Source organism: Myotis myotis, unplaced genomic scaffold (genome assembly GCF_014108235.1).
Source record: "Myotis myotis isolate mMyoMyo1 unplaced genomic scaffold, mMyoMyo1.p scaffold_m19_p_1, whole genome shotgun sequence".
Classification (NCBI taxonomy): domain Eukaryota; kingdom Metazoa; phylum Chordata; class Mammalia; order Chiroptera; family Vespertilionidae; genus Myotis; species Myotis myotis.
The window spans coordinates 183,217,735-183,237,666 of NW_023416313.1; the positions used below are offsets into that span (position 1 = coordinate 183,217,735).

At 52.5% G+C, this 19,932-nt stretch overlaps 1 protein-coding gene across 1 annotated transcript in view; it reads right to left on the reverse strand.

Moving 5' to 3' along the window:
- The window catches only part of ITGA11 (integrin subunit alpha 11), a 123,162-nt gene that overhangs the window by 59,025 nt on the left and 44,205 nt on the right, over window positions 1–19,932 (reverse strand). Inside the window, exons 3-4 of the mRNA XM_036305898.1 lie at window positions 6,826–6,926; window positions 1,793–1,884 (exon numbers count right to left, since the gene is read on the reverse strand). Of these exons, the coding sequence (XP_036161791.1) occupies window positions 1,793–1,884; window positions 6,826–6,926 (193 nt within the window). The remainder of the gene's footprint in view (window positions 1–1,792; window positions 1,885–6,825; window positions 6,927–19,932) is intronic.

A 19,932-nucleotide genomic window follows, 5' to 3' on the forward strand; every position in this document is an offset into this window, starting at 1 on the left:
CTGCTGCTGGGAAACCCAGGCTAAATTTTGTGCTGTGATTTCCTCTGGTTTGGAGGAATACTTATTCTCTTTCCAATCCCTTCATTTAATTAGCTTTCTATTTTCACTCAGATTTTAAAGGCCTGGTTTTATTGGTATCCTTTGTTGAAACTGCTATAGGTTATTTTTGGAAGTAGGGGGAGAACAAAGAATGGGAGGGTGAATGATGGATGATGAATGGATCGATGGATGGATGCGTGGATGATAGAAGATGCATGATGGATGATGGATGATGGATGGCTCGATAGATGGATGATGGATGACAGATGATATATGAAGGATGATGGATGGCTCAATAGATGGATGATGGATGGATGTAGGATGGGATGGATGAAAGGATGGAGGATGAGGGGGTGGATACATCTACAGATGGATGAGTGGATGAATGAATGAATGGATGGATGGATAGATAAATGGAGAGATAGGCGATTGGTTGGGGAACGGACTGATGAATGGAAGGATGAATCGATGACTTAATGAGTTAACAGAAGTTGCTATTTATATACCAGGGACTTAGCCTACCCACAGAGGCCCCTGAGGGTATCAATGAGCATCTCAGGACTTGCACCAGCAGAGCCACTACCCTCTCCTCAAGTCACTGAGCCTCCCAGTCATCTTGTTGCTCTAGTGTCTGGTGCTCCATACCCCAGACGTCTCATCTGTCAATAGAAATGAACTGATGGACAAGAGCAAAGAGTGACACAAGCCCTCCCATCTTACAACGAGTGATGTATTTTATTGGGCTTTCTAGGGTAATTTTTCCCTAAAATCCTCTTTTGCAGAGTTTCTAGGAATAAGTCCCAGAGGATCCTGTTTTGAACCCCCAGCTTCACCAAAGTCCTGGTGATTCACTGGAACGTGGTGGCCAGGAGCAGGCAGTTCCCCTCTCTCATGCCACCTGCGTGCGAAGCCTGTGTCTGCTCACCTGGGCAGGGTGCAGAGACCTCCACGCATGACCCGCTGCTGCCTTTCTGTCCCAGCATCCTGTTTACGTCACTTATTTGCTTACTGTAGACCCGTCAAACCAGAATGTAAACTGCAGGGGGCAGGAGCTCTGCTGACTGCTGAGTCCCAGTGCCTGGCGTTGGCTCAGTGAATTCAGAGTGCTCAACATCATTGTTCAAATGAATGAATGTCTTTATCACCTCAGCCCAAGTACCCTCGCCTCTTTCTTCATTGCTAAGGCCTATTTATTCTTTAAAAAAAACCCCACAGAAACCTCCCCTGGGAAGCCTTCCCTCTAGTCCTGAGCAGTCCAGGTGGTCCATCACTTGGTAGCCTCTCCCTGGTTGTAGTAACTCTGTGTTCACTCATTTTTTTGCTTCCCTTCAAAGTCTCTTTAGGGTGTGTGGTGTGTCCTATTTCTTTGATCAAATCTGGAGCAGAGATTCGGCCTCTGTCTTGGATAGAGGGCTGGGCCCCCATTGGACTGTTGGCCTTTATTTATTTTTGTTCCTTTTCATGATTTCTGTCCCCCATCTTCAGGGTATGTGTGTAAAAGGGATCAACCCTTTTTCTTGTCTGGACTGTCCCTCGCCCCCCAAAATTTAGGGCACAGCAGCCAGAGTGGCCAGGCAGGAAGCTAGCAGAATGGTGCGTGTGGGCAGCAGCCTGTTGGATAGAGTGAGTGTGTGTGTGAGGACACAGTCAGCCCATGCCTCTCCTGGTCCCGAGAGGAGGGTCCATGGGGCTGGAGGGCCCCTGGGGCAGGAGGGCTGGGGCTTGGAGAGAGGGAGGGGAGGGTGGCTCTTACCAAGAAGCTGTTGTCCTTGGGGTTGGTGGCTAGGCTCAGGCCGAGGCGCATGTTGTCCTTCCGCTCAGACACGTTGGATAGGGTGACCCTTCCTGGGATGGGAGGGAGAAGCTCAGCCTGCAGCCCCCCTGCCCACCCCCAACCCAGAGTCTGTTGCGGCTGCTGGCCACCGGAGATGCCTGTGGCAGGGGTGGTGCCAAGTGAGTCCTCCCCACTTCTCTCTGCATGTTGGTGCAGACTGTCCCGGTTTCCTAAGGCCTTGCTCAGACATGGCCTAATCATTTCCTCTCAACTCCCTGTGAGGTGGGGAAAATGAGTCTCAGAGAGGCCAAGCAACCTGCCCAAAGTCACACAGGAAGCACATGGCAGAGCCTTCAATCTCCTAGTCCAGAGCTTTCCCTCCTCCAGCTCTTCGATGGACCCCAACCTTCCCCTTGTGTCCCCTCTGACACATACCAGGGCACCCCACCTGGCTTCCTCAGGGCAGTGTCTCCTCCATATGTTTCTTCAAGCCCCCTGCACTGAAACTTACCCGCCCCTGCCCTGCTCTCTCAGGGCCGGCTCGCCTGATTCACTGATGATGATAATGGATCCTTTCTCAGTAGCAAATAGCCAGCTAACAAGAGGCTTCTAGAGGTACAAGGTCTTCCTAAGGATGTCGAAGAGCAGGATTATCCTCCAAATGGATGCAGGGAGTGGGTGGTGGCAGATTAGAATCCTATATAGTAAAAGGCTAATATGCAAATTGACCGAACGGCAGAACGACTGGTCGCTATAATGCGCACTGACCACCAGGGGCAGACACTCAATGAGGAGCTGCCCCCTGGTGGTCAGTGCGCTCCCACAGGGGGAATGCCGCTCAGCCAGAAGCCGGGGTCATGGCTGGTGAACACAGCGGTGGTGGCGGGAGCCTCTCCCACCTCCAAGGCAGTGCTAAGGACCCCTTGGGGGATATCCGACTGCCGGCTTAGGCCCACTCCCTGCAGTTGGACATCCCCCGAGGGGTCCTGGACTGCAAGAGGGTGCAGGCTTGGCTGAGGGAACCCCCCTGACCCCCCAGTGTATGAATATCATGCACCGGGCCTCTAGTTACTAAATAAATTATGTCAGTTAAGGTTTTACTAGATCATTCTGTCAGGCCACTGAAGGAAAAGGAAGTGAGCTTGAGTTCCCCAGACATGTGTTGGTACGTGAGTAAACGCGCGTGCATGCGCACGTGTGTGTGTGTGTGTGTGTGTGTGCGTGCACGCGAGTGTGCACATGTGAGTGCACATATGGGTATGGGCACTTGGAGGGAGGGTTTGGGGGAAGCAAGTCGGGCATTTCGTTGAGCCCCGAGCCTCCTGCTGTGAGGAGGATCTAGTGTCCTCCCTGCTAGGCGGAGGCGGCAGAGTGCGGGGGGAGAGTGGGGGCGGGGATTTCTAGGGGCTCCAGGCCTCAGGAGCATGGTTTGCATTTAGCATTGTTGGCACTGGAGGTATGGAGAGCTGGCCTGCCGTCTGGGCACAGGCCCGGGGGCCGGGGGCCGGGGGCCGGGGGTGGGCATTCACAGAGATGAGCAGAGGCCAGGCCTACGGCGGCCTGACTGCACCGTGGCTGGGGGTGGGCAGCTGTGTTTGTTGTTTCCCTTTGGGCTCCCTCAGCTGGTAGTCAGGCTCCTTTTGAAATCCAGCCCCTCTTGGCTGTGCTGTGCCTGGGATTGCTTTCTGTTTCATCTATCCAGAGACACCAGAGAAAATAATAGTCATAACTGCGCTTTTAAAAAACCGTCTCTTCTCATTTACAAGCACCATCCACACGGGCCCTCTCCGGACCCCCTCTTGGTCCCGGGAGGCCCAGAAGTTACCATTCCCATTTTACAGATGAAAAAAAATCAAGGTGCATGAAGGGTAAGTGACTTCTACAAAGGCAATTGCTGGTGAATGACAGAGTGGGGGCTTGAACCCGGAATATTTAAGGTTCCATCCTGAGCTTCCCATCTGTTGGCAGGGCTGTGCTGGCACTGGGATGGCAGTGAGGAATCTGGAGAGGAAGCTCCTAGCCCCAACTGGGCAACACCCCCCCTCAGTGGCTTGACAAATTCTCCCTCCATTTACTTAAGGGGCACGTCCCTCCCTCAGCCTGCGCCCCCGCTCCCCGCCCCCCCCAACCCGGCCTTTCTCCCGAGTCTCAGTAACTGAAGTCCTCAGTGAAGCTGCGCCTACCAGGAGGCAGATGGGCCTGGTAGGGAAGACCCTTGTGTTGGAGGAAGAAAGACTCAGGCTCAAGTCCTGCTTCTGCTGCTTCTGCTGCCTGTGGATTTGGGGCAGCCACTACCTCCGCTCTGTGACCAGGAGACACCAGTGCCTTCCTCAGTGGGCCTCTGTGAGGGTCTGGGGACACAAGCCTCTCCTCACACAGGGCCTGCCTTCTAGAACCCCAGATCCTCATTGAAACCCTAACTTGGCCTGGCCGGCTGAGCTCCGACCTAAGAACCAGGAGGTCACGGTTAGATCCTCAGTCAGGGCACATGCTCGGGGTACGGGTTCTATCCCCAGTGTGGGTCGTGCTGGAGGCAGCCGATCTATGATTCTCCCTCCTCATTGATGTTTCTATCTCTCTCCTTTTCCTTTCCTCTCTGAAATCAATAATAAAAATATATTTTAAAAAACCACAAAAAACAAAAAAATCCCGCTAAGGTCATCTAGGAGTTGGGAAGAAAGTGACCGCTGTGGTCTTTCACACTGAGGTGTGAGTGACTGCCGGGCACTCGGCCTTCCTTCAGGAGAGAGAGGAAGGCACATTCCCCCCCCCCCCTCCCGGAGAGAGAGGAAGGCACATCCCCCCCGAGAGAGAGTAAGGCACATTCTCGGCTTGGCAGGGCTCAGAGCCTGGAAAGGCCCTGGGAAAACCCAGGACTCAGGTCTCCCCGCCTTGCATTTTCCACTGCAGGGAGAAGCTGACAGATGGCTTTCCTGCTGTGCGTGTTCTCCTCCGTGGAGGGAAAGAACACCCCTGCCCTGGCTTGCTTTGCTGCCCAGCTATGTCCCGGTTCAGGAATGTTTTCAGGTTCCAGTGGTTTCTCACTGCCGGCGGGGGCTCCTCCTCTGCAGGGAAATTGGGTCCACATGGGAACCCGGAGCAACAGCGGAAACTAAACGATCGGTTCACGTATCTGTGTCCCCACCTGGGCCAGGAGCTTCTCTCGGAGGCCTCCCCAGTGCCTGCACCTTCCATCAGCCTCTTGCTCCCTCTGCCCAGGCACAGAGCCATTCTTTCCAACAGAGGGAGCTTATTCCCACCCCAGCGCCTTGCACTTGTCTTCCTCTGGCTGGGAGGCTCTGGTCCCATTTCACTCCTTTTCACCACCAGACCTTTGCTCAGATGCTCTCTGCTCAGAGGGGCCGTCCTGCTCAGAGAGACCGTCCTGCTCAGAGAGGCCGTCCTGCTCAGAGAGACCGTCCTGCTCAGAGAGACCGTCCTGCTCAGAGAGGCCGTCCTGCTCAGAGAGGCCGTCCTGCTCAGAGGGGCCGTCCTGACCACCTTGCTAAGGTACCGCCCTCTCTCCCTACCTCCTCCCCACTCAGCCTGGTTTATCACACACAGCCTTTCTCTCTACCTGGGCTGACTGACCTTCATCCTAGTTTGTCTACTCACTTATTGTCTCCTCCAGCGGGGCCCTTGGAGTCTTGTTTTCTGCTGTGTCCTCAGTAACTAGCATTGTGCTTAGCACATACTAGGTGCTCATTAAAGTTTGGGGGACAGACTAGACTGGAATGGATCCCAGGATCATCGAGTCCACCCTCCCCATTTTACACACAAGCAAACAGGGGCTCAGAGAGGGGGTGCGAAGCAACTGCCCAGCTGGGAGGGGACACCCAGCGTGGCCTGCTTTGGAAGCTGCGCTCTCCGAGTGGCGATGGCTGGGATCCGTGAGCTACCAGCCAGCCCCCACCCCCCTAGTCCGTTTCCTCCTGAAGCCTGGGCCTCGCTGTCCTGGGGTTTGAACTTCCCCCCCATGGTGCTGACGCAGATAGGAGCAGCAGGAGTGTGCAGCCCCGCGGGCCGCCACTGAGATCGAGTTCTTGGGGCTTTCTCTTTGATGCGGGCCTTTTCATCCATCTGCTTATGTCTTGGAGCTCTGCCATCCCCCCACCTCCCCACAGAGCCCACCCCACTGTTCTAGGGTGCAGGCTCCCCTTCTGGAGGAGGGGGAGGCGCAGGGTCCCGGCCCTGGGCAGCCAGTCCTCTAGGGCAAGGCCTGGAACCGGGGCTTCTCAGCCCTGGAACTTTTACTCCCTTCCGTAAGCAAGTGAAGTAAGTGGTGGCCTGGCCACTGTCTGACCTTCTGGACAAAGCGGAAGTGCTTCAGAGGACTGGTGTGTGTACTTCAGGGAATGCCTCCCTCACCCCCCCAACACCCCGACCCCTAGATTTTACAAGGGCCAGGAAGGCCTGGAGGCTGCTCCTAGCACCGCCTATGGCTGAAAGCTCTTCAGAGGAACAAAGCCTTCATTTCAGAAGGCGCTGTGAGGTAGTGGCAGTAGACTGCCTGGATTGAAATGCAAGCCTTGCTGCTGGTTAGCTGGGGGACCCCAGGCAGGCCCCCTCACCTCCACATGCAGTCATTTCCTCCTTTGTTTAATAGTTAAATTTTATAGGGGATTAAATGAGTCAAAACATCTAAAAGTGCTGAAACCAGTGCCCGACGAGGCGTGAACATCATCTGAGATGTATGCGTGTGAGCCGTGGCTGTTAGCACTCCCACATCAGAAAGGGGACAGGAGGCGTTTTCTCCTGCTGGGAAGGGGCAGTGGGTGAATCAGAAGGAGCAGTGCCCTGGGACACTGGAGGCCTGGGTTCGATTCCCGGCCAGCCTCCAACAAGCTGTGTGACTGTGGGAAGTGGCTTCCTCTCTCTGGCCTCCGCATCCTCATCTATAAAACGGGGGCAGTGAACCAGCTGGGAGGAGCCCGTGTGAGTCTGTGTTTTACGCCTGTCCCGCCCTACACAGTGGTTGGCCTCACTGTGGCGAGACCAGAGCCCCTAGTTACCCAGGTTGAGCTTCGTGCAGTTCCCGTGCGTCACCGGACACTTGTACACGTCTCCCGTCTTCTGGTGGCCATTGGTTTCCAACGGAGCACCCACGATGAGCCTGGGAAGGAAGAGAAGACACTTGAAGATGCTGGGGGAGGTGCTCCTTCCTGGTAAAGGCTGGAACCTGGTGGGCAGTGATGAGGGGAAGGTGTGTGTGTGTGGGGCATCCTGGGGGAGCGGCCACATGCTGACCTTCAGACTGAGACCTTTGTCTCTCTGGGGGAGGGATGCTGGGCTTTCAGTGTAAAGTCTTGGGGCCTGTGGCCCACTCCAGGCCCTTGCCAGGATGTGGAGATACGGAGATGAGGACCACATGGGTAAACAACAAATGGGATGGAGGCAGTCCTGGAGAAGGGCAGGGCGGACATCATGGAGGAGGTGATGCTTGAGTTGGGCCTTAATGGTTGAATATGAGCTTTTCAAATGGTAGGAGAGTGGCAATGGTGGTCCTTCAGGCGGAGGAATGATTTGGAGCCATGGGGCCTTTGCCATGGCTCCCTGCAGGGCCTCTGTCCTCACCTTACCTGACAGTCTTTCAGCCAGTGACTCAGATGAGGGGCATGTTGCTCAATGGTCATGACTGTCCCCTGAGCCACTAAGTCTTTGCTCAGGGTGGGCCAGGCAGCCAGCAGGGCTCAACAGTGCCCAGGGACAGCCAACCACCTGGGGCTTCTGCCTTGGGCCCGTGCTGTTGTGAGCTTATTTGGAAACAGGGTCTTTGCCGTTGTAATTAAGGATCTCAAGATGAGGTCATCCTGGATTACTAACCCTGGCAGGGAGCCCACGGTAGAGGTTTAATATGGCTCCCGCAGTAAAGGCGTCTGGGATATGTTGAACTCTCTGTGTTAAACCTTCTGTGACTGTTTAACGCTATAGCCTGAGGCTCGGCTGACTACCCAGAAAGCCGGAATGCTGCCCGAAGATAAACGCCAGGCCCCTGGAAGGAGGTTAATGAATGGATAGAGTGCGGATACCTGCCTGATGTTGTCTGTTAACTTAGAAACACAGTATTCTTTCTGGTGGTCTATGTGACTGCCCCCCCCCCATATGCTTTTACTACTAACACCCTATAAAAAAGAGACCCTGTCCGGGGAGGGGGTGGGTTTCCCCCCGGCCGGCCACCCCTGGGAGCGCAGCTGCTTTGCCCATGTCGGTAAGTTTCTCCTATGAAAGCTCTTATGCGTTTGAATAAGGCTACGTGTCAGTTCTTCGGAATTGATCCTGAATTAATTTAGACTTTGGGGGCTTTCCCCCAACAGCCCTAAACCCAGCAAGTGTCCTTATAAGAGACACACGAAGGAGAGACTGAGAAGAGAAAGCCACGTGAAGACGGGAGCAGAGCTGAGAGGGGTGCTGCCACAAGCCAAAGAATGCCTGGGGCCCCCGGAAGCTGGAAGAGGCAAAGAGGGGTTCTCTTCCAGAACCTTCCGCAGAAGCACAGGCCTGCCGACACCTTGTTTTGGGTGTGTGGCCTCCAGAACTGTGAGAGGATACAGTTCTGCTTTTGTAAGCCGTCTACTCGGTGCTAATTTGTCCTGCACCCGCTGGAAGTCAATACACCTTGCTCACATCCTTCTAGACAGCAATGAGTGGCACTCCTTCCTGGCTTGCCTAGACCTGGTAGTGCACCTCCCTTGTGGCCAGGGAGAATCCTACCTCCCCCTATGGCTCCCCAAAGCCCCTTCTATGCTGCCCCTCCCTTCCCCCCAGCTGGAAACCCAGTGCTGATATAAAGCGAAACCCTGAGGGCAGGCGGGGTTTCCCTTCAGTGACATCTGCCACCCTGTCAGCGCCGCCTGCCTCTGGCACGCCTGGAACCCTCTAGGCTTCGGGTGCCTGACCAGCTCTCAGCCAGCAGCAGCCTCCTCTGCTCAGGGCCTCGTGATAACAGCGACTCAAGAAGGGAACCTTCCCAGGAGGCTGTGCTGGCAGGGCAGGGGTGCCTCCCAGGCCCTGTGGGACAGAGCTTACATGAGCATGAGGTTTGGGCACAGGTATGGGTGAGACCCTGGGAGCAAGATCACTTTTCTGGAGCCCTGTCCCCCCAGCAGCGGCCACCCCCTGGCAACTCGGCCCAAAGAAGAGTCAGTCAGTCATTTTCCGACTTAAGAGGGTTGAGAGGGAACAGGCCGGGAGGTTCCGGCTCTACAGGACTTTGGTGTCTTCTGGTGGTCACACTCCCCGGCCCGCCTCCCCATCCCCGCCCCTGTGCTGTCAGGAAAGAAAGTGAGGTCTGAAGTGGGAGTTAATAGAGCTCTGTTAGAAATTAAGAGTCTATGAAATAAGAGCTGAGGTTTCTCCCCTGGGGACCAGATAATGACGGATTCTAAATATATCACTTATTAAGCATGCCCATTTTGGACTGGCAGGAATTAATAGGGCTCATAAAATCTGTTTGTCTAGACAATGTGATTTTTGGCAGAGAGAGAGAGAGAGAGAGAGAGAGAGAGAGAGAGAGAGAGAGAGAGAGAGAGAGAGGTGTCAGTGTGCGCGGCCTAGGCGCCAAGCTTGCTTTGCTGGCTGCTCTGGTGTTCAAGGTCAACCTGATAGTTCAGCGAGTCTTCCAGAGGAATGTGCCCTCCAGCACACCCCGCCCGTAGGGGAATGCTGTCTGGAAGGGGTGCCTTCGAGGAACAGCTTGCAGGGTGCCGCTGGGGATCAGGCACAGCGGGTTCTGGATGAGGAAACCATGGCCATCTCCCAGAAAAGCTACCTTGTGTCTTAGAAAACACCCCGGCAGCCTGACCAGGCAGACTCCCCACATTCCTTCCCATTTTACAGATCGGGACCCCAGGCCCCCTGGCCGGCTCGGAGGGACCCCAACACAGGGTGAGGTCTTTGGGCTGAGAATCCAGGGGCTGGGTCTTCATCCTGATTCGGTCACCTGCTTGCCCTGTGGCCTTGAGAAGCATTGACCTTTCCAGACCTTGGTGTTCTTGGCTGCGAAATGGGGTTAGCAATCCCTGCACTGCCTACCTCTCAGGGGCACCGTGGGAAGTCACCGATGTCAAAGGACAGCAAGAAACAGAAGGGGTTGGATCAAGGTGAACTCTGCACAAAGACTGCTGGCTTCCCAGAGCCATGTGTCCTGGTAATGGTCAACATGCAACATGCAGGCAGTAAATCTGCCAAGTCTCAGGGACCCTGAATTTGCTACAAGAGCCAGCCCTTACCTCCATCTCCATTCCCCCAGAGCTGATCTCTCTGGTGTCTGTGGCACTACATGAGGTGGCAGAACAGGGCTTACTATCCCCATATTACAGATGCAGAAACTGAGGCCCCAGGAAGCTGACCAGACCCCACAGTTTGTGGCAGAGAGCTTTCCTGAGATAGCTTTCCCAGTGTTGCCCCAAATATCTCTTCGCCCTGAAGGAAGGGCCTGGGTCAGCCCTCCTTGCCACTCTTGAGTGTCGGCATTACGTGCGCCTGTCGGGCTTGAGGTTTTGAGGATATGATTCAGTCTCACTGCAAGGGGAGAACTGCCTAAGCACAGGGAAAATGTTTGCGTCACCACCGAGACCCGCCAAATTGCTCCTGGGGTCTGGCAGCCCCTGCCACCTCCTGCGGCCGCAGCCTTATATAGCCATCTGCAGCTTCAGGGCCTCCTGTGCCTCGTGGAGACTGGACACCCTATACCCTCTGGCGTGGGCACCAGCACGGCATGGCAAACCCCAAAGGTCGTGGCAAGCATTGGGCCCTTTCCATGGGCTGTGCGCCGTGACTCACTGGCTGTGGGCTCCCGGCATTCTTCCCATGGAGGCGCGGGGATCAGGGCTGCTGCCGATGGCAGATTTGGTGGCAGGCTTCAGCCACAGCCCTGTAAGACCCCTCCCTGGTGGCTGTCCTCTAAGCAGGGCCTGGCCAAGGGAGGAGGCTCACCGTGGATCTGGCCACCTGAGGAAGGCAGGATATGGTCCCGTTGCGCCCTGGGTTCTTTGGCTCCCAGCAGGACACAGGCTAAGGGAAGGGGTTTCTGGCTTCCTACCTCACACCCTCTCCAAGGCCCCATGGGCACTCATCCTGACTTCTGCTTATCCTAGGCTCCACGCTTCAAGGCAATTTTAGTCCCTGAACCTTTTAAAATGCCCACTCCTATAAGAAAAAAAGGTAACATGTGCCTCCAATGTGTGTAAAGTTTTATGTTAATTAAACCAGTGTATATTAATTAAACAACTGTCAATCTGTATATTAAATATCCATAATACTGTTTTTTTCAAATAAAACGTAAACCTAAATAGATCTTGAATCATTTTGTTTCTATACCCCCGTATCACATCCTGCACATCCTCTGTGGTATGCACACCTTACCCTGGAGATCAGTCCTTTAAGATCCAGCACAAATTCCCACCTGCTCCAGGAAGCCCTCCATGATTACTCCAATGTTTTCCACATGAACCAGCATGTAATCCCTGCTGTCTGTTGTGGCCAGTGCTTTAGTGTCATCTTTCCTTAAGGGTCAAGATGTTCTTGTGTGCCCTGCTGCACTAGCATAGGGTGATCTGCAAGGCTCTCAGAAAGAGGTACCCACTGGCTTCTGTGACCTTCTGTCTCACAGTCAGCAGCAGCAGCAGCAGTTTCAGAGCTTTTGGCTTTGACTCCAGCCTTAGAGGAGCCTCCAGATTCAGATCCTGGAAAAAGGGTCGCTGAGAAATTCTGTATTTTTCATGCACAGAGTTTCAGTGGAGTGACCCAACTCCTAATCAACGTTGCTTGATTCCCTGGTTTCCACTTCCCTCTTCTCAAAAGTCCTCACTTCTGAGAAGTGAGGGATTCAGGGGACCTGGCTCCATGTCCAGTTCTGGAGATGAGGCACATACTTCCGGCTGGGCCAGCTTGTCTCCTGGCTGTAGGTACTGAGCCAGGCGGGCAAATGCCTTAAGTCACCCCAATCAGAGTGAATCTCAGGACTTCTGTTTGGGTCTCAGGGACCAAAGTAGTTCCTTTCCTCTGGTATGTAGATGCAAGCCCAGGGACTGTTGGCAGTGACCGTGTGACAATGAGAGGTGTGTACTGCTGCATTGTGTGTGTGTGTGTGTGTGTGTGTGTGTGTGGCTGAGAGAAGCATCTAGAGGAGGAATTGAAGTCCTGATGATACTATGAACCCCTGGATCAAACTGTACCTGAAGCTTGCACTCTTCTGATATATAAGCAATAACTACTTTTTATTGTATAAGCCCAATTGAGTTGAATTTTCAAGTATTTATAACTGAAAACATACTAACTAGAACAGTGATGGCGAACCTATGACACGCGTGTCAGAAGTGACACGCAAACTCATTTTTTTGGTTGATTTTTCTTTGTTAAATGGCATTTAAATATATAAAATAAATATCAAAAATATAAATCCTTGTTTTACTATGGTTGCAAATATCAAAAAATTTCTATATGTGACATGGCACCAGAGTTAAGTGAGGGTTTTTTTAAATGCTGACACGCCGAGCTCAAAAGCTTCGCCATCACTGAACTAGAATGTGCAAGGCCAAAAAAAAAGCACATAGTTAAAATTACTCTTAGAAATCCATATATTCGCATACTATAAGTGGAACATGGCCTCCAAGACCAACGAGAAAGGAGCAGATTCACATCCCCAGCTCATGCTCCACCTGGGCAGATTTACTGCATGAGTGATGGGTGGACTCTTAGACACCAAGCACATTCTTTTCCTCTGGTTAACTGAATGCATAAGACTGTCCCCTGGACCAGCCTTAGGGAAACTGAAATCCTTGTGTACTATGTGCATCCCATTTACACAACCATTTGAATAGGGAACCCTGTACTCGGAAGTTCCTGATTACCTGGTAACTAGCCTGGCAGACCTCAGAGCTGGGGGAACGTGGTGATTCCTTGGGCTAACTCATCGCATACCAATGAGGCCTGGAAGGCCGGGAGCAGGGAAGTGTTGTGTCTGAGGTCTTAGAGCAGACGGTGGCAGAGCTGGATAGTGGCCTGACTCCCAGGGCAGTGCTCCCTCAGGCCACAGAGGGGGGAAAGCCTGGAGGCAGGGGCTGCGGCTCTAGGCCCAGCTTGGCCTTTTACTGGCTGTGTGTGGCGAGGCAGGTGTGAACAGCTTAGTCTCCCAGCAGATGGGGTGAGCAGACGCATGGGCAGAAAAAGGCCATCAGATGCCCGGGGAAGGAAGGAGGAAGCCTCCAGCTGATGGGCCTGCCCCCGGAGGAGATCCCAAGCCCAGAGGCCAGCATGGACCACTGAGGAAAGGCAAGACGTGTGCTTGATCCCCACCCTGGCCGGCCTTTTTGCTCCTCGCTGCAAGACCTGGACCTCACACCCCAGGAAACCCAATGATCACTGTCTATTCTTTTCATTTCAATGATTCACCTTTGATGCAATTAAATTGCATTTGATTTTGATCACCTTTGAGGTGATTGGTTTTGAGGTTGGAAGGGCAGTTAGTATCTGAGGCTCAGACAGTAGATGTGACAAGCCTGTGAAGAGACACTGGTCAGTTTCAGAGCTGGACTATTGCAAAAGCCCGAGGAGTTCAGATAGCCCAGCTCTGGGGCATGCGATGCCCAGCATGAGGACATGGCTGCCCTCCCTGGGGCCAGTTGGGCTGGATCCTCCTCTCTCACCCCCTCCCCTTCCCCACCTGTTCCTCTCTCCCGGCACCCTTTCTCCATGCAAACCCACCGAGGCCCTTTGCTCCATTTCTCTCCAGGCTCCGTTTCCCTTTCCTGAAATCAGACAGGAGCATCAAGGAGGGGCTCCCCTTGAGGAGCAGAGAACTCCAGGGAACAAAGAGAGACTATTTCTTTAGCGAGGCTTTTTTCTCTCTCTCTCTCCATGGAAAATGTAATCTCCTCCAGCCAGGGTGAGGATGGCAGCTAATGTGTTCAACATGGGGCTGGGAAGTGCTGAGCACAGCAAACTTGTACTGGGGGAGGGGACCCTGGGGCTGCACTGGCTGGGGGCAGGTGTCGGGGGTGAGCTCACCTGGGACCTGCCTGAGGGGAGATGAAGGTACCTGCTTATCTTCCTGGGCTTGTGGGCCTGGACTCTGGGGGGAGGGGAAGGGCAGGAAAATAAGGCCCCCTCTGTTTCCCAGCACACCCTTTACTCTCTCTACCACTGTAACACCCTCATCAGCGATGGGAATCCTTGGTGTGTATTTTAAACAAACACAAATACTGTGATGCTTAATTTTATGTGTCAGTTTGACTGGGCCATGGGGTGCCCAGTTATTTATTTAAACATTAGAGGCTTGGTGCACGAATTCATGCATGGGTGGGATCCCTCGGCCTGGCCAGCGATCGGGCTGATTGGGGCAGTGGGAGGTTGGCTGTGGGAGCGCACTGACCACCAGGGGGCAGCTCCTGCATTGAACGTCTTCCCCCTGGTGGTCAGTGTGCGTCATAGTGACCAGTCATTCGGTCGCTTAGGCTTTTATATATATAGATTAGTCTGGATGTGTCCGTGAAGGTGTTTTTGGATGAGATGAACATTTTAATTGGAAGACTGCATACAGCAGATTGGCTTCTCTACCATGGAGGGGCCTCATCCAATCGGTTGAAGGCCTGAATAGAACAAAAAAGCTGACCCTTTTCCAAATAAGAGAGAATCCTTCCTGACTGACTGTCTTCGAACCGGGACATTGACTTGCTCTTACTGTTGGACTCAAATGGAAACATCAGCTCTTCCTAGGTCTCCAGCCTGCTGGCCTTCAGACTGCACTACGGCATCGGCTCTCCTGTCTCTAGCTTTCTGACTCACTCTGCAGAACTTGGGACTTGTCTGCCTCCATAATCACGTGAGCCAACGCCTCATAATAAATCTCTTTGCATACAGACGGTTTCTGACTTATGATGGTTTGACTTAAGATGTTTTTGACTTTACAATGGTGTGAAAATGATATGGATTCAGCAGGAACCATTCTTGGATTTTGATCTTTCCTGGTCTAGCACTGTGCACATGATAGATACTCTCTCGTGATGCTGGACAGCGGCAGAGAGCCCAGCTCCCAGTCAGCTCCGTGATCATGAGCGTGAACAAGGGACATAGACAGTGTATTCATTGTGTTAGATGGTTTTGCCCAACTGTAGGCTAATGTAACTGTTCTGGGCATGTTTTAGGTGGGCTAGGCTAGGCTACAATGTTTGGTAGTGTAGGTGGATTAAATGCATGTTAATTATTGACTTACGTTATAGTATTTTCAGTTTATGATGGGTTTATCGAGATGCAACCCCCATCGTAAGTTGAGGAGTATCTGTATATGTACATCCTATTGCTTCTGTTTCTCTAGAGAACCCTGACTAATACATTGACACAGTGCTTGTTGTGTTCTGAGGGCTTTACACACATTGTTTCATGTTGCTGAAGGTCCATGCCTTATTTATCATTAAATCATAAGAATTCATTGAGCTCCTATTAATGCAGCAAACACTGGGGCATGATGATGGATGTCATGTTGGCCCTGCTTCCAGGAGGCCTCCAGCCTAGTAGAGGAGACAGGCCAGTCAACAGGCCATCACAGCTCAGCAGTGGTTCTCACCGTGGTTCTCAGGCCCTCCCTAGTGAGCTGGTTAGAAACGAGACATCTTGGGCCCTACCCAGACTGACAGGATCAGAAGCTGAAGGTGGGGTCCAGCATGTGGGTTTTAACAAGCCTCCCAGGAGATGCTAATGCACACCCAAGTTTGAGAAGCATCAGAACACAGTGTGAGAAATGCTTCTGTGGGGAAGCAGAATCATGGCGACCTGCAACACTGCTGAGCTCAAAGCCCCACATACCCCTCTTCGCCAGGACCGCAAGGCTCTGTATTACCTCCTTGCTGCTCACCTGTCTGCCTCTGCTGTTACCAGGGCTGCCAGAATGCTGCACAGCCAAGCCATCCTTTAGGGCTCGGCTTCAATGTCACCTCCCCATAGAGGCCTTTCCTGACCACCTGTCGCTCCCCATCTCACACCCTGTCTTATCCTCCTCTCAGCACTTTGTGCTCTCTGATGCCATGTTTATTTAGCTTTAATCCTTACTTTCCAGGAGAATGCAAGCTGCAGGGAAGCTAGGACCTCGTGGGTTAGATTTGCAGCTCTAGACACCCCAGCAACCAGAACAGTGCCTGAAATAGAGTAGATCCCTGAAATATAGCTGTCGAATGAATTAGCCAATCACCTGGCTTAGTGGGACGACTGTAATCCAATAGCCTGCAATTTGGGATCACTGACCGCAGGCCCTCCAATGTCTTCTATCACCTGTTAACCCCACTGGGAGGCAAGGCTGTTAACTGCCCTGGCCTCAGTGCTCTCATCTACCAAAAGGGACTACATACATCTGGGCTACTTACCACCTAGGGTTTTGAGGGTGGTGGGCCCCAGACCTTGCTGGTCACCAGAATCCCCTGGGGAGGTATGAATGCAGACTCCTGGGCCTCATCTCCAGAAGGCTCTAAATTCAAGCAGTTGGGGACATGGCCTGGGGAATCTATTTTTAGAAGTTCCCAGATGTGCAGGCAGGATTGGGAGCCCTGAGTGAAGGATTTGCTGAGGAAGCAGATATGAGGGCCTCTGGACCTGTGAAAAGGCATGTGTTCCAGGAATTGTCACCACATCTGGGGATCATGACCACTGCAGCCTCACTGACGGTCCAGACACGGTCCAGAATTGGGTTTCACACAAAAATTTTTTGTTTCTTTTGGTCACAAGAAAACGCATAAGAAATACCTACTTTAACGGGTACAAAAAGCACCAACTTACTTTAAAAATATTGTTTAAATTGTTTTTAGATTATAAAGGTAATACACGTTCATAGTGTGGAACTGTGCACCGTAAAACATGCACGGCCTCTGCTTCCCCTTCTCAACCCAGCCCTCTGCACAAAGCTGCCATGAGCGACAGGAATGCAGGAGACCTTCTGGGCATTTACGTATGGAATTTAAAATGGACTCCTTTACACACATGGCTCTATGGCATGCTTTCTCACGTATTTATCCTATCTAATAAAGAGGGAATATGCTAATTGACCCCCACACTGTCGCAAAGATGGCAGTGCCCACAGCCAATAAAGAGGGAATATGCTAATTGACTGCCCCACCCTAAAAGATGGCGGTGCCCACAGCCACAAGATGGCAGGCCCGTCCCCTCAGCCCCACCGGGGCGGCAGGCGCACAAGGCCGGGCCTGCCCCCAGGCAAGACCGGCCGCTCCACGCCTGTCTCCAGAGTCCCCCAGTCCTCTCAGCCCCCAGCCACCCAGGGCCGGCTCAAGGCTCAGGTAACCAGGGCTGGCTGAGGCTTGTGCTGCCGGCAGTGGCAGCAGCAGAGGTGATGTGGGCATTGCCTCCCGCCCCTGAGGGCTCCCAGACTGTGAGAGGGGGCAGGCGGGGCTGAGGGACCCCCCCTCCAGTGCATGATTTTCATGCACCAGGCCTCTAGTTTTATATAATTTCCATGTTGTATATATATATCAATGCCACACTTAGTCCTGATCATCAGGGCTCCTGTCCTGGGTTCTGTTCTGACTTTCTATGGGGTGAAGAGTCCTAGGAGTCAAGGGGACAGGTCCCCTAGAGCCCACATCCCACCTTTCAGGGTACCCAGGATGCCGGAATCTCCTACCCAAACAGCATGGGACAGACCTGTTCTCTGGATCTGATTTTCTGGTGGTGGATCACACCACCAATGGGACTAGCCCAGGAGTGGCTGCTTGCGGGGTGTGGACAGAGCTTGGATGTATTGAATGGGGTGTCCACACCTGTGAGGCCCCCCAGTTACCAGGAAGGAACTGCTCCTATGCTGAAAGAAAAGATGATGGGCTGTGTCCAGACCCTCCACCCACTTTCTTTTTTTTTTTTTTAATATATTTTATTGATTTTTTACAGAGAGGAAGGGAGAGAGATAGAGAGTTAGAAACATCGATGAGAGAGAAACATCGATCAGCTGCCTTCTGCACATCTCCTACTGGGGATGTGCCCGCAACCGAGGTACATGCCCTCGACCGGAATCGAACCTGGGACCCTTCAGTCCGCAGGCCGACGCTCTATCCACTGAGCCAAACCGGCTTTGGCTCCACCCACTTTCTTGACCCAGGCCCCTCAGATGTCAGGGCGGGCCTAGTGTAGATGGATAATACAGCTTTGCTTCCTTTATACTGGCTGCCATTTCCAATTGATGGATATGTAAACTGTTTCATCCCTTTTCTCTATTGATAGCTGTTAAGGTGCTTAAAAAACTTCCCCATTACACAAGGCCTTTTATCAATAATAATGAATAAAATGCCTCTGTGCACAAACAGCTATGTGGGGCAGTGCGAGCGGTGTGTACAGGCTGGCCCTGGAGCCGGCCCCTGTCCCCATGGGCACAGAGCCTGCAGACAAGCATCAGCACAGCTGTTGATTTCATGAGCCTGGCTCTTTGCTTTGTTCCTGGAAACTTCTGGACCCACCTCAACTTACATCCAAACAGCATTTTGGCCTAAGCTGCAGAAGTACTTGGAGCAGAAGAGGGAAGGGTATTCTCAAACCATTCGAAGGGAAAATGAGAATCTGACCCACTGACTATAAAGAATAGAGTTGCCAGCTTTTGCCATTTAGCACAATGCCCCTCCCTTCTCACACCCCAGTGCCAACCTCACAGGGCCACTGTGTTTTTCTCACCACACCTGGCACTCTTCTTCCTGCCTCTGTGTATGTAATTTCTTTGTACCAAACTCTAGGCCTTCCCCCTTTAGGGCCTCTTCCTCCAGGAAGCCTTCCTTGATCTCTCAGCTGAAAGCTCTCTCCCTCAATTCCTATGATGCTTTGTCTGTATCTCTCTTGTCTCTTTTTCGTCCCTTTAGATAATTTGCCTCTAGATAGCAGAGAGAGAGAATCTGATTCATCTTTAAATCTCCCCCTCAGTGTGGTCAAAGTACCTTGAATACAGTCAAGGCTCAAAAATTGTTGAATAAATAAACAGATGGGCAGATAGAGGGGGCTGCTCATTCTGCAAAGACAAGCGAAGTCTTCACTTTTGGGGTGCAGCTGGGAGCAGAGCTGGGCTGAGCTCTTATGGATCCCATTTGCAGATGGACCACCAACCTTGGGGTGCCCTTGGCCCCACTCTCTCAGGAAGGTGGCTGTGGCCTGGAGTTCCCCCAGAGGGGAGTCCAGTGTGCAAATTCTCCTTCTCTTTTCAAAACGTCTGATAAACTCTTGCTTGTTTTTTCAAGTCATGGTCAGAGACTCCCCGCCACCCCCCTAGTTTTATAACAACTCTTTCCCCTGGAAATGAAACATAAACACCATAATAGTTTGGGCAGATGTTTCTCAGTGGAATGTATAGTTTTAATTTCTTGGTATGTGGAAGGCTGACAGCTCCTATGCTGGAAAGAGGCCTTGGCACTCTTCGCTCTCCAGCCTGGGCAGGCCTACCAAGCTCATAATTAGAATGTGATATTTTATATGTGCCCAGAGTGCACACCCAGCAGCTCATTGCAACAGACCCATAGCTAGGGAAGGCGACAAGATAGGAGAGCAATTCTCTTTGACTGGAGAAGAAAGTAAAGCCCAGAGAATGTCAGGATCCTCTGGGTAGAAGCTGAGGAACAACTGGAACACCTGTTATTCTGACTGTGTCCAGGGCTCTAGCCATGTGGACTCAGAGGAGGTAGAAAAAGAAAAGGCCATAATGTGTCAACAGCCCCTCGACACTCTTTTTCGGTCTTGGGCCTGCTGACACATGATGGTTAGCTCTGGTCTGCTCTCAGGCGGGCTAAGTGACCCGGGGGGAGTCATCTGCCCTCTCGGGGACTCAGCTTCTTCCTCTGTAAAAGGAGAGGCTTGGACAAGTTCAGTTCAAAGAAAGAGTTAGCGAGCACTTACTGTATGCTGGGCGCTGTGGACTTAAAGGTGAATGAAGCATAGTCCACACCAGGGGTCCTCAAACTACGGCCCGCGGGCCACATGCAAATACAAATATTGTATTTGTTCCCGTTTTGTTTTTTTACTTCAAAATAAGATATGTGCAGTGTGCATAGGAATTTGTTCATAGTTTTTTTTTTAAACTATAGTCCGGCCCTCTAACAGTCTGAGGGACAGTGAACTGGCCCCCTGTTTAAAAAGTTTGAGGACCCCTG